A 14655-nucleotide genomic window follows, 5' to 3' on the forward strand; every position below is an offset into this window, starting at 1 on the left:
ACAAAGAAACTATTGATCCCCAAAAAGTTTTCTTCAGAAAAAGTAAATTTTTCCAATACAATAGTATTTTGAAATGTTGGTAGCAGTGATATATAGGGAGAAATATAAGAAATCATCAGCATAAGGAATGTACACATAATTCCCAAGGAAATTTGGGGAATCGACTACGCTGAATAAAGCACAGTTATGGGGAGTTGAGAGAATAGTCAATTGAAACCATTTTTTCATGTAAACCTAAATAATAAAATGTTATCAAACAAAACACACTGCAATCTAAAATGTGACAATTTTACTAACGGTGTATTAATCTTGCTAAAGTTCATGTTGGTAGGCAGAGAAAAAATTTGGTACAACATAAAATATCTCGATACTTAAGAACTGAAAGTTTGGAATGAAGTTATGTGATACAATTTCTGAAAATCTTACGTTCCTTCTCTTGTTTAAGTCATACTTTTTGAACGTGAATATGGGGTATTTAATTTTCTCTGATACTGAAAAGGTCCATCCTTTTTATGATATGTTTTAAGTAGTACATTCAGGGTGGAAAAAAATTGTCCCTCGGAATTGAAACCCTCGATAGCTGATGCCACCTATGAGAACCCAAGGGAGGTTCTTATAGGGTTACCACGCACCGGGGCCGGGAACCAAGTCAGAGACATATACGCCCGCGCTCCGGTGATGGGGTTTGGATGGGAAGGAACAAGGAAAGAGGGGCCGCCGCGATAGGAGCCTGACGAAGCCTCTCGGATTGTGATAGGAAGGGGAGGGACGGGGAATACCCTCGGCGCTATAGAAGCTACCAGGGCCCACTAAAAAGCGAAACCCGGCATCAGCCATTAATGTGCCAACGCTTTTGGAGGATTTTCCTATTAAAGAGAAAAACCCATCGATCTAATCGTTGGATAATAGCTGATGCCAAATGGATTGAGGTTTCAAGGCGAACCCTTCAGGGATACAACGCACCGGGGCCGGGAACCAAGCCAGTGGCTTATACGCCCGATCACCCGGGGAGGGGCTGGAGAGGAAGGAAAAAGGAAAGAGGCGCCGCCGCGATAGGAGCCCGTCGACGCCTCTGGGATAGGATTGGTGCAGAGGGAATGGGACGGGGAAAAACACCTAAATTCTATAGAAGCGAAGAGGGCACTACTATAAGCGAAACTCGGCAAGCCATTCATGTTCTAACGATCTTGGAGGATAATTCTATGAAGAAGAATAATCCAACGATTAGATCGTTAGAGATATCTGATGCCAGTGGAAACGAGACTCCAGGGCGGGCTCGCCGGTTACACTCCTGGGGCAGGGACTATAAGCGCAAGCTATTTTCCTCTGCACCCAGAAGGGGAAGGACGGGAAGGAACAAGGAAGAAGGAGCCGCCGCGATAGGAGACCGACGACGCCTCCTGGGAGTGGATAGGGAAGGGACGAGGAATCCCGCCCCGTCACAAAGGCGAGCGGGTCCTACTATTAGCGAAACCAAGCATAAGCGATTAATGTGCCAGCGATTTTAGTGCATTCTCCCACGAGGAAGAAAAATCCATCGATCAAATCGCTAGATAAGATAGCTGATGCCAAGAATCATGAGGGTTCAAGGCGAGCCCTCTTGAGGGTACAACACACCGGGGCCGGGACCCAAGCCTGAGGCTTATACGCCCGATCACCTGGGGAGGGGCTGGAGAGGAAGGAAAAAGGATAGAGGCGCCGCCGCGAAAGGAGCCCGCCGACGCCTCTGGGAAGGGATAGGAGCGGATGGGAGGGACGGGGAAAAACACCTTAACGCTACAGAGCGAAAAGGGCCCACTAAATAGCGAAACCAAGCATACGCAATTAATTTTCTACCAATTCTAGTAGATTTTCCTAAGAGGAAGAAAAATCTATCGATCGAATCGGTAGATATCTGATAGATAGATAGCTGATGCCAGTATGAATCATAATTATCTATAATTTTTTGGTCGAAAACGCATCATTTTTAAACGGCAGAAACTTTGAGCCAAGCGCTCTGATTGGCCGGGAGTGTGCTCTGTGGCCAGATGCTCTGGACTACTCGTAACTTCGAATGCTTTTCCTGCCGGAGATCGCGTCTCATTTAAAACGACTGCCATTGCGAACCCGATTCACCGGCATCGCTATGGTTTTAAGTTCACACAAACACAGTTTTATTACAAGCGTAGAGTACTTATTCAAAGACACATTCCTCGCCCCACATTTTTCCAACTTGATACGCCAATACGTTGAAAAAGTCATACAGTTTGTCACTACCTCACGCGATCTCCGCCAGGCGAAGCATTTGTGGTCATGAGTTTTCCATTTTATCCGGAAATAGAGCAAACGTGCTGCAAATCGCAGAACTTGGCTCAAAGTTCCGGTAGTTTGAAAATGGTGCGTTATCGACCCAAACATTATCGGTATATTTGGTTCCTACTGGCATCAGCTTTCCAAGGTTAAACATTCGTCACACAATTTTCCTCCATCTTGCATATTCTATATTGGGTATTGATTTTCCAAGGCCTGATTATTGAAATCGAAGGTAGTTGCACTTTTCCACATAGTAAATGTAATGTGTACGACAGGTTTCGGCTCACAGAGCCATCGTCTGGTACAAGACCAGATGTACCAGATGATGTTTCTATGAGCTGAAACACTTCGTACGCATTAAATTATTATGAAAAAGTTGAACTACATTTCCATCAGATTTCTCGAACTTCCACTTTATTACGCCAGAATTTGGTTTAACTTATAGTAGCCTCATATTTACTCACCTTGTTATCATCTCAAAGAATCTTAATTCGATAATATTAATTTACGATAAAGTTTTTGGGCCCATTACCAAAATTTTTCGTGTTCTTTCCTGAGAGGAGTATAAAACCAGACGTGCATACTTACTTGAAGTACAAGAAGATGAATATGGCAACGGCGAGGGCTACTAGGGAGAGCGCGTAGCCGACAAAGTAGATGGTGGTCGCTAGTTCCACTCCGAATGTCTGAGGAGTCTGAACTCCTTCAGAGTGCTGCACAACCTCACTGCAACCATTGTAATCAGTGTATGCGGCCCATGTTCCGTTGCTGTGGCAGTAGCGCGTGGCGTTTTCTGAAATGAGACAAAAAAACTGAAGGTCAATTTACAGTTGAGAAGTGTTGATGAGCAATATCTTATTTATTTTTCAATTAATTGTTGCAAGCTTTTCTGGCCATGGATACGATATATTATTTAATACATAATTAATGTAAAAATAAAGATGAATACTATAAAAGCTGAAATTAGTTGGAGAATGGGATTAAGAATATCATAAAAAATAACATAATTATGTAAACACATTGTTTGCAGTGCCTATCTTTGATCATCGGCTTCAAATAAGCAGGAAAAGTCCCTTTAAATATAAAATATATATTTCCTAACCAATAATTAATATACAAATCATATTCAAACATATAAGAGTTAATAATGTAAACAGAAAAAAAATACGAAACTTTCATTCCCTCGTTGATAGAGGTAAATAGTTATTTGTAAGCTCATAATTTTCCCCTAAAAATCACCAGGAATAAAATAAACAAAAATCATGAAATACTTAATTAACCAGGAGCATATGGGAGTGGCAGAGACATTTAATTCATAAAGCTAAGGACTCAAATCAGGACTCATAGGATATTTCAAAATTTTTCAAAAGTGTCGGCGAAACAATGTAACTTGCAGTTTACAAAGCTACTCAACATTAACAAATAATTATAAGCTGATATTTCATTGAAATCGATTATAATTTATACCTATAGTCTGCAAATAGATTAGAAACATACTTAAGAGCAACTATGGCACTCTTATGCAGCACAAAGAACGGATGGAATATGTTAATATTTCCCCTTGTGGCATGCAATGAATTTTCATTCCAGATATTGGGTGTATGTCCCTATGCGATACTGCCATGCACGTCACACATAGACAAGCGTAGAGAGACATTACATCGACCGTTGGCTTTGATGAATTCATTTACGTCCATTAATGGTGCAGAAAAGGAAAGAGACAATACTTTACTTATATGTTAACCACAAAGGCGTAAATTGAGTTTAGGTCTCGAAAGCAGCAATGTCACATTGATTGTTCACTTTACAGTAACATCACAAGAATCCTTAAAACGCCGCATCTACCAACGAATAAATCAGGAAACAGATAACCAATTTTAAAAGCAATAGAGGAATCACTTAATGTAGTATTAACGAAAATAAATTTCAAATAAAGTAAACAGATGCAATCATCACTTAAAAAACTATTTTAATTTTTTAATTATGGTAATTAGAGCCACAGTCAAGGCAAGTAAGTTGTACAGCGTAAATTGCAAAAATATATGTATTAATACAAAAAAATTCTATATTGTAGGTGAAAAAATATGTTAGTCGATTCACGATATAAATTCTTGAACTGTACCATTCCAATAAATTAGCTGAGGAACTTAAAGCAGAATTGACCAAAATTTATGTTGAAAAACTATAAATAAAATATATCAATTTCGGAAGATGTAATTATTAAAAATCAATTACATGTAATAAAATTTCATCCTAATGGCAGAAAAATATGGGAGTATCTTAGTGTTTAGATTAGAGTGAATGCAGATAATTTCCTCCAAGCAGCACTAAGCTTAAATTTACGCATCCTTGCAATGATTTGCAATTAATCGTAGTATTAATGTGTTCAGCTCGGAACTTAAAACAGCAATGGTTGTGTCATATATGACGCGATGTGTAATCCCGCCAAAAAAAAACAGAATAATTAGCCTTACAGTTCTTGTGCGAGACACGGATGGATGTTGGGTGTGCAAATGCCACGATCAAACCGCTAACTTGCAAAGAACGAGGCATATTCGTGAATTAACCACCAAGCACCAACAATTCCGCTGTGATTAATGGGACGCTATATAATAGGTGAAGGAACAGCAAGCTCAGCAAGGTATGAGAACAAGACAAAGTTTGTTAACTAGGGAGAGAATGCAAGGAATTTGATCGTGTCGCAAGGTCACAGACAGCGATGGAACAGGATGCAAAGATATAGCGGCACTATGCTCAGCAGGAGGTGAAAGAGATATCAGGGTGCCCTTTGTGAAAAGCATCAGGGACAATTACGATAGAGGGATACAAAAACAAGAGTGAATTGCAGAAAATAATCAAATTTTGCTCTAAAAACGGAATGAAACAAGAGGTGCTTCAATTACACACCAATTTCAATCACTGCAGAATTGATTTTCTAAAAATCAAAATTCATGTATTTATTAAATTGTTATGAAAATATATTATATGTATTATTAAAATTATTATGTAGAATTATTAAAATTTTCTTTAACATGAATTCAAATTTTCTCTATGATCCGAAAGAAGTGCATAATTCATTAATCTAGAAAACTTATTTTCAAATTATTTGGAAGAAAAAACGTATCAGTTTATCGTGCAATTCACCATTAGAATTATAGTTACAAAATAGGGGATTTTAAGTTTATGTCTTTGTGCTTACTTTAAATTCATTCATTTCCCTCTTTTCAAACACTACCTCACAATTGACTAAGATAGTTAAAATTGAATGAAGAGGAAATGAAAATTTAATAATTTGACTGAAAGTAGCAATAAAGTGAATTTTATCACCATTAAAATTAAAAATATTCACCATTCTCAAAGCATCATGCATCAGATGAAATGGAGTGAAAATACACCATGAGGTACGATCAAATATAAAGAAACATGGCATCAGGAAAGAAACTCATATGAAATTATAAGTATTAAAAAAGTCACAAAATATCATCACAGAGAGCTGTTTGGAGAAAGGACGACCAACAGGAATATTCCACCAAACGTCCTTCGTGTGCCACATGAAATCTCTTGTCAAAGCGACAAAGGGAAACAGTCGAAAACTTTTCTACTCCTCTGAAAATAAGGAAAAAGGCTTCCTATGGCCGAAAATATAACAAGGCCGCCATTTCACAACAAACCTTAGGCTTACGATTGGTCGAGCGATTTTCTGCTTTTCCGCATTTCCACCATATGGGGAAGAGAGGCGTCGCTTGGAATAGAATACAATTTTTTGTGAGTTAAAAATGTCCATAATATCATGATTCCATAATTATGAATTTTTTGTTAAAAATAAATTTAATATAAAGAAAATTCCATCATCTAGGCAACATATTTAGACATCATGGATCGGATTAACCAAGAAAACCGACGGTGATAAAAAATATATATAACGGTACGAAAATGCATAAGGTCGGTATTCAAAACTAGATAGGGAACGGAAGAACACAGTGATGAAGGCATATATAAAAAAGCTGGAATTAATAATATTGAATCAGTGATACGGGAACATTGCTTGACATACTACGCTTAATGAGAAAAAAATGGCGAACTACTTATAAAGAAATTATCGACTTTAAAAGTGAATACTTGGGACAAACATAAGAGAACAGTGTTCAGGCCTACAAATGGAGAAATAGAAGGGAAGAACATTGCGAAAAAATCGAAACAATTGATTAGAGCAAATAAAAGCTGTTATCAGCAAGACACCAGCATTGCAACATGTTTTTGAAATTGAATCGGAAAATAAAAATATCATCATCATGTTGATTATTAATGTCTTACTGCGACAACTACTAGCAGTTGAACAATAAAATTATATGTCGTTTTGATAAAAAAAGGTATGCTGATACAAGGCAGTATGATTACAAATAAACAAAAAGTGTTAATAAAAATATAAATCGACATAGTGACCCATGCTTATTCTAACATCGAAACCACATCTATACTTGAAGTTTGAAGAGGAGCGAAAAACGCAAGGGAACAGTTTAATCTTCCAAGTTGGAAACAGCTTCCTAATTATAATGGTAATTGGAAAAATAGCAAATGAAAAAATCTAAGCGGATAATCCTCCGTGGGTATTACATGAAAATGTAAATTTACCATCGAAACAAACAACAAGTAAACAATGACAATGCTATCATCGGCATTGGCCAATCTGAAAAATCAGATCAACCCCGTTATCCCGGCTTTCGACATTTCAATCTCGTTTGCATGAGCAGAAGCCGATTCAAACAGAATCGACCGCATCGTTAAGACAGGGCTTTTCGGTGCATAGTTGAAACTGTAGCTTTGATAAGATGATTTCGCCTCTTCAGCGGATGTAATATGACATGACGTACGAAGGAGAACATGGAATAATAAATTTACAGGACTAGTTTCACCTATCCGGTGTAAATGAAGGAGAATTTGAAAATATTCGCGTTCCGTGCACACTAAATTTAGAAGAACTAAAAAATAAACGGTTAGAAAATTTTCGCGGGATTGGTCAGATGATTTATCGTATATTCTCTGGGACCTTACCACGTCCTTTGGCATCATCTGGCAACACTTTCGCTCAAACTTCATTTTCAGCGTAACTGTTGTCAAAAATAGCCAACGGACAAGGTGAAAACTTGAAGAAAAATCAAAAATTATTTAAAAAATAAATGGTTAAATGATTCAGAAATTCGGAACAATTGATCTTACATATGAAAAAAAGAAATTAATGAAATATTAATTTTTTACGCGCGCATTTTTCTGGTCAATTTTTTTTCAAAATTTCTTATTTTTTCCTTCCAATTCCTTTTAGTTTTCATAATTATACTCCTATTTCCCTATTTTTGATGGCCATATCATCATTTTTTCAATATTTTCCAATCTATTTCATTAAATGCAGTATATTTTCTCCTCTATATATGTATACTGTGTACACATATATATCACCCCCTGGCGCGAAACTGGAGTGCAAGCTCCATTCACTGGTGACTCACACATACGCTGCTTTACTGTCTTTGCCCGCAACAGCCCATTAGTTCACCCGCCAACTCCTCCTAACTCTTGGCGGACGGCGAGGGTGAGCCGCCTATTACCGCTCTGCCTGCTCCTGACTGATTCACGGCGCCTGCGGTGCACTTCGACCAGATGCTCGCGGAAAAAAAAAAATAAAACTCCCGGCCCAATGTGTACGCGTGTGAGGTTGTACTGAGGGTGTTGGGGGAGTGTTATGGGGGAGTGAGTTTGGACCGGACAGTTGAGCAGCGCGCGGCGAGGTTGAAAGACAATGCGCCTTCTGGAGTTGTTGTGCGGCTCCCATTCCTTTCAATGCGCCTAACCTCCCAACAAGCTGTTCGTTGCACGATTCCGAGTACCGTCAAGGTGTGGCAAGATAAAAGTGAATTCAGAAAGATCAAGTCATATGAGAGTCTTAATTTATTTTTATTATAAATTGCTTGGATACACTTAATTTTAATCTCTAACAATTAACCAATTTTAGTTTTCCACTCCAGAATGTTTGCGTTATCGCCTTGATTTGGATGGAGCGATGTCTGCTTCGTGGGAGAATATATTTTCTTATAAATCTGTTATATTTGCGTAAAGCGTATTTCATAATGCATGCTGAAGATTAGTCGCTACTCGCCAAACATCTTAAACCAGGCTCTAACGGTAGATATTATGCAGATGCTGATGTTTAAAAGGAATTTGAGTTATCAAATGGAAGGCTGGCAGTAGGATGGATTTTGGGTTTCTTCCGAGTTGTCAATTTGATAGAAATGTTTCACCTACTCTGCTGTAGGCGTCGTCAGGCCAGACTGAAATGGCTTTGACACTTTGAATTCACTTCAGCCTGGCCTGACGATGCTTACAGCACAGTAGGTAAAACGTCGCCTTCAAAATAACCACGCAGACAGAACCTGTAAATCCACCCTACTACAAACCTAACGCCGTGAAAACTTACATCAAAAACTAGATCGGAAGCTGATTTAAACGCAATTTTGTATAAAATTTGTGTATATCAGGCAAACGAATTCAGAGGCAGTGTCCGTAACAAGTGAAACTAATGCATAACGTAAAAGATATGTGATGGCATTTTTCTGTTATACATAAGCTATCCAAACCCCAAAATCAGTATAAGTTATAATTAGGAGAAAAACTCGAATTTACAAGAGGTTATCCTTTCAAAAAGACTTAAAATGCGGCCGGCCGAAATGAGCCCATGGTGAAACGGGAGTGAAAGAGACGAGGTAAGAGATACGTACTTCTGTGGAAGGAGGAACTGACATGTGACTACTGCGAGTACTCAAAGCGTGCATGAAAGTTGAAAAGTGGAACATGGTCCCATTAAGCTTTTCCTACGTACAGGTTGCATTTTCCAGAGCCATAAATTACGTTCATATCAAAACAAAGAACTCAAACTAGGTGAAACGCATTTGCAGACGTTTTTAAAGCACCTACTGACCTGTATCCCATAACTTTGAAGCATAGTTTCACCTTCCATCCTGAGCAGTTTTCTTTTCAGATATTTTCCAAAGGATTCTTTCATGTGTCCGTCACATTATACGAGATGTAATTCACGTGGAGTTGAAATCACAGCACAGAAGGCTGGAAAATGATTGGCATCGACGTACAGGGTTCATTTGGCTCCTTTAATTGATCATTTAAGGACGTTCACGTGTAAAATTTCAACTAAAACTGGCAAAGGAGTCGTGAAACAACGATATTTTCATTAGAATTAGGATAACCAATCCGTGGGCTCAATTGTAATAGTTCTATTTTTTACGACAGAAAAACATCAAAATCTTTGTCAGAATTTATCCAACCATTAACAATCAATACCCCTAGCGAGTAAGCGATTCATATAGACATTTAAATCAGATCTGGAAAATATCAGTCTTAAGATACCATACAGCAAATAAAAATTAAAATAAATGCAATGCGAAATCAGTAATATGTTAATTTTGCTATGAAGAATTCCAAACGAGGATATTAATTGAATAGCATTTGAGTAACCAGGAGCATTCTTTCGTTTTTCGCACTAAATTGGATGCTCGCGTAATAACAGAGTACATTTTATAATCGATATACAATTAGACGATGTTCAACATAATACTTGCTAGCACTGACGTTCGCAATATTAGTGATACGCCTGTCAAGGTTGCATCAAGCTTCATTGTATCCATTCAATAAACAATTATTTTTCCTCGTTTACGCTTAAAATAACTTCGTTTACGCTTCTGGAATGGAAAAATTCTCTTTTTAATCACCTAAACCAACCATAAATGTTCGGCAGAAGAGAAAGGGCAGTCGTACGTAACCGCATGAAAATACACACAACGTCAATGGGGTATAATCAATGATACAATCACAAAAAAGGATGGGAAATACATATTTCGAAAGTTTCAACGACAGAAGTTTCAGGGATAATGTATTAATAACAAAATATTACAAAATACGATTGATGTTACACGGTGAAAGGATTATAAAACAACGAAAAATGATTTAGTATGGTTTTTGCAGCAATTTTTAAGGGAAACATAAATATTTTGAGGTTAAAATACAATTTACACACAGAAGTTAAACTGAAAATCAAGAAAAACACGTTCGCTAAAATTTGATTTTGTTACTTTTTCTAAAGTTTTATTATAAACATTTATAAGTATTTATGTTTAAATGAATGTGTCTACTGAATTTATTCGGAATGCATCATTGTAACTTTTGTAATTGTTGTCTAATCATTGTAGTTTTCTAATTGTTGAAGAAAACTATTTTTTCATTTCTGTCTTCAGGACCGAAAAGGTCTACGATAGTTAAAAGTTTATTTTTATAACGGGAATTTAACAGTTGTTGGTCCCACATGGAAAGGTTATAGGTTTTACAACGCTCAATACACTTTTAACTATATATTTAATAACGCTTTCATTACAATAGAAATAGGAACAGAAATGACTAAGGGAAGCGTAAATTACATACGAATAAGTGAAAATTTCTCTTCTAATATACTTATCTCCGGCGCAAACTTACATCAAATATAATTATTCTTTTTTATGAAGAGAAATATGAACACAAGTGGCTGCCAGCCTTAAACACATTGTAAATTACATCTCCACCTACTATTACACCATCACTACCTCTTCGAATCCTTCTCACAATCTTAAGGCTTTCCCAGGGAACATGGTAAAGCAATTGATTGACACCACATTCAAATACCTAAGATTACCAGTTCTGCAAAGATAATTTAAGTAGATCATTTGAAAGATAATATATACTAACTATTATCTGCCATACGGTGGGATAAGACCAAAGAAAAAGTGTTTTTAAATCCTCATGCCACAATACATTACATCCCCTTTAGTTTTGCAAATGGCAAATGTAGCAAACCGAAAAGAGTATTGAGAAACCAGGATAGCATAGTGGTCTGCACTGTGGCCCAGAAATCCAAAGGCCTGTGGTACGATTCCCGGTCCAGAAGAATTTTTCCTACTACCAATTCATGCATATTTCACACTCGGAAGGCTTCGAAGTATTACAATTATCACCTAATTCCGTGAATTAAACTAAAATGCTGAGGTGACTTTTTAAAATGTAAATTCAACAGTTTTAATGTAAAATTCAACGGGTACACATTGCATATGGGTACATTTAAGCACGAATTTTCCGAGAGTGAGTCTCTCTCGGTGTAGATTCATCCCAAGGTCCTCTTCACACGTCGTGTTCGTGTCGTTTTCCACCTCTCTGGAGCTCTTGAGGACCGATTCGTTATTCGTCCGTTTGGTCTATCACAACGACGACACTTGTGCCTTTCTTTGTTAGGGAGAATGATGTTGATTGCAGTCAGCACGTTCGAGAAACTTGAGAGAAGAATCACAGAAGGCGAGCACGGAATTCTCTGTCCCCAACCTCTATTCTAGTTTCTGAGCTCAATGGAAGGGGATGACGATAACATTGAAACATAACTGATATCATAGGAATGCTAAATAATTGGCATCTGGTGACCATAGAGAATTACTCGTCCTTCCAAGCTTGGATAAACAATTAGGTGATGGGAAATTCTTCCGGCCTATAGATAATCAAATACGTAACAAATAACTAATATGAGACTTAAGAGTATGCAAAAGCATTAAAAACAAAGGTAGCTTTCCCTTCCTTTCTACATTGTAAGGAATGAAACCATTCATACAAATGAATTCCACTTATTTAAAAAATGTTGATTCACTAGCTTTTTCAAAATATTTTCAGAAAGTACCTCTTTCGAAGTGAACAGGCCACAAATATTTTCCATAACTATTACGCTAGTAGCAATCTTATCTTACTAATCGTATCTTAGATGGTTTAGGGCTGTTCCTATTCCTGTTAGTGGGGATGGAATTGGAAACAAAATACTCGTAGGCATTAACCCTACATTCAAGGCTAGCTTTCACCAGTTTCGGTAGCTTAAATAAATATCTTAAATTGCTCTGTCTTTGCGGATAAATAACAGCATATAGATTGGTTTAACGTACAGCGTGCAATAGTTAGTTGACATTCTACCGAGAAAGAGCTAAACGAAAACACTAAGTACGTAACCATATTGTGAATGCTTCCTTTAGAGCTTCAAAAATCTATTTTATTGAAGTAATAAATCACATAAACATACATAAATAAAAATATTTTTCTGCCAGACAGAAGCTGCTACCCGTTTTATTCCATTTTGTAATTCAGATGCATGCTCCTTTTCAAACCGGCTGCTTGAAAAAATCTATTTCTATTCCTATTTCTGCTGATAATTACTTAAAAAACATCATGCGAAAACAAGTTAACTTTAAGTAATGCCCGTTGTACGTGGGTACGTTGATATTTTGGAAAACACGTGGCCACGAAAGTACCACGCTGAGGGCTGTTCATCTATTCATTTGAATGCGGGCATATTTAGAACCGTGGATAATAAAGAAAGCCGTTATCCTTCATGGAGGCCGAGTAAATTAGGCATCAAACGCTTTCTTCAACACTTAAATGTTATTTCCCACCATAAAATGGCCCCTTGGTCCTTTAATAACACCCCTCCCACGATGTGCTGTTTGCTTCCCTCATCCCCGCCGAGGCGGGAGGGAGTGTCCTGGACCACCCGCCGTGATTTCATGCTCTTGGGCACGTCCGCGGGTGGTTTTGCTGCGCTAGACTGGAAGGTAGCGGCAGTCGCGTAATGAGGCTAATGGGGCGACGGGCTTATTATTAGAACCCATCACATCCCGCGAATAGTTCATCACCGGCGCACTCTAAGGCCGTCAATTGCCCGGAATCGAGGCAGGTGAACCGTTGACAAGTCAGCACCTAAATACAAACTACGCGTTCAGGTGAACAACACTGAGTAACTACCACAGAGTGAGCAACAAATTGAGATGATTAAAATTGAAATTCATGTAATTTCGTCGGCTTGACATGGTTTAAATCAGGGAGTATAAATTTAAAAAAATAATATTGATATTGTTGAAATACACAAGAGACGTGTGAAAATATTTGGCCGAAAGATAAAACTAAAAATTACAGCGATTAACACTACAAAATATGCCTTATGAAGGAGGATAGAAAAGCAGTTATAATTAGCAATAACTCTTTGTATTTCATATCACAATAGTTATAGGGACCAGAAAAATTGAAAGTACTTATTGGAATATATAACATAGCTAATTTGTCTTAGTAAATTAGTATTAGTAGTAGTAATAATGTATTCAACCTATAATGAATGCATAAGCATATTCAATAATTTATAGCAGGCAAAATCTTTTCTTCCAAAGCGCTGACTCTTGGCTCACCTAGGCGATTGCAAACCGATACATAGCCTTCAGGTATCTTTCACTGAAATACTACTACTATGGAAACTTTGTAGAGTGAAGACAGCTAAGCCGTAATCCTTAGAATTAAAATAAAACAGGATGGCAAGAGGATTAACATGGGAGTATAAGTGAAAATAAATGAGGAATCATAATTGGATATAATTATAAGAAAAATTTTAACTCCAACCCAAACGGCTTTAAACCAAATGCCTATAAGTGGTAGCAAAACAGTATATACCCCAAATATAATGAGTTCGTAGGCAGTGAGAGAGGAACTAAGGACTGCTGCCACAAAAGTGCATCATATGATTGTCAGACGCAAAACCCTAGGATCCAGCAGCTGTCGGAAACGATGCGTGTCCCACTGGGATAAAGGTCCACAGACGCCAAGATGCCTTCACCATTTAGATCAAAATAATAACAGTGAATTTACGTCCCCTGCCCTCAATTCATCCCAGATTACTCATTCTCATAGCCATAGATGTTCCTTAGCAAAAACAATCTAAGATTTATCGCAGGCTACAAAGAATTGACTGTACGTTGCACACGTATTTGCATTCTATGTGAATTTCAACGCGCAAAAAAAAACAACTACGTTACAAACCATGCTTCCGGAAATACTAATGGCTTCGAATATTCCCCAGAATAATAAACAACTTTCATTTATGGTATTTGAGACTCAGTAGATGCATTTCTACTACCTGCATCTCTATTTCCTATTGTTTTTGTTAACAACTAATGCACCTCTACCCTCCGCCACAAGCCAATTTAGTCGGCTTGTGAGGTTGATTTAAATATAGGCATAAAAATTGCTAAGAGCTGAATATTAAAAAATTATTGCTCGAGTATCTGAATCCGAATCAAAAACTCGGAATAGACAAACAAAAATAACCTGTCACCATTTCAAATTAACTCGTAAAAGGACTTAGGGAATACTCGAGCGGTGTACTTAAGGGTTGATAAGGGAATTAACCCTTATGATGAATGGCGTATTTCACTGCTAAGTACTTTTATAATCCTATTTTCAAATTGACGGAGAACAATC

General features: G+C 37.5%; 1 protein-coding gene across 2 annotated transcripts in view; it reads right to left on the reverse strand.

The window, feature by feature from the left end:
• The window catches only part of LOC124158978 (diuretic hormone receptor-like), a 326846-nt gene that overhangs the window by 110254 nt on the left and 201937 nt on the right, over positions 1-14655 (reverse strand). For both annotated transcript variants that reach the window (XR_006864891.1, XM_046534428.1), the window contains exon 4: positions 2881-3085. Coding sequence is in view for 1 of the 2 variants with exons in the window: in XM_046534428.1 (XP_046390384.1) it covers positions 2881-3085 (205 nt within the window). In the remaining variant the exon portion in view is untranslated. The remainder of the gene's footprint in view (positions 1-2880; positions 3086-14655) is intronic.

Source organism: Ischnura elegans, chromosome 5, assembly GCF_921293095.1.
Source record: "Ischnura elegans chromosome 5, ioIscEleg1.1, whole genome shotgun sequence".
NCBI lineage: Eukaryota > Metazoa > Arthropoda > Insecta > Odonata > Coenagrionidae > Ischnura > Ischnura elegans.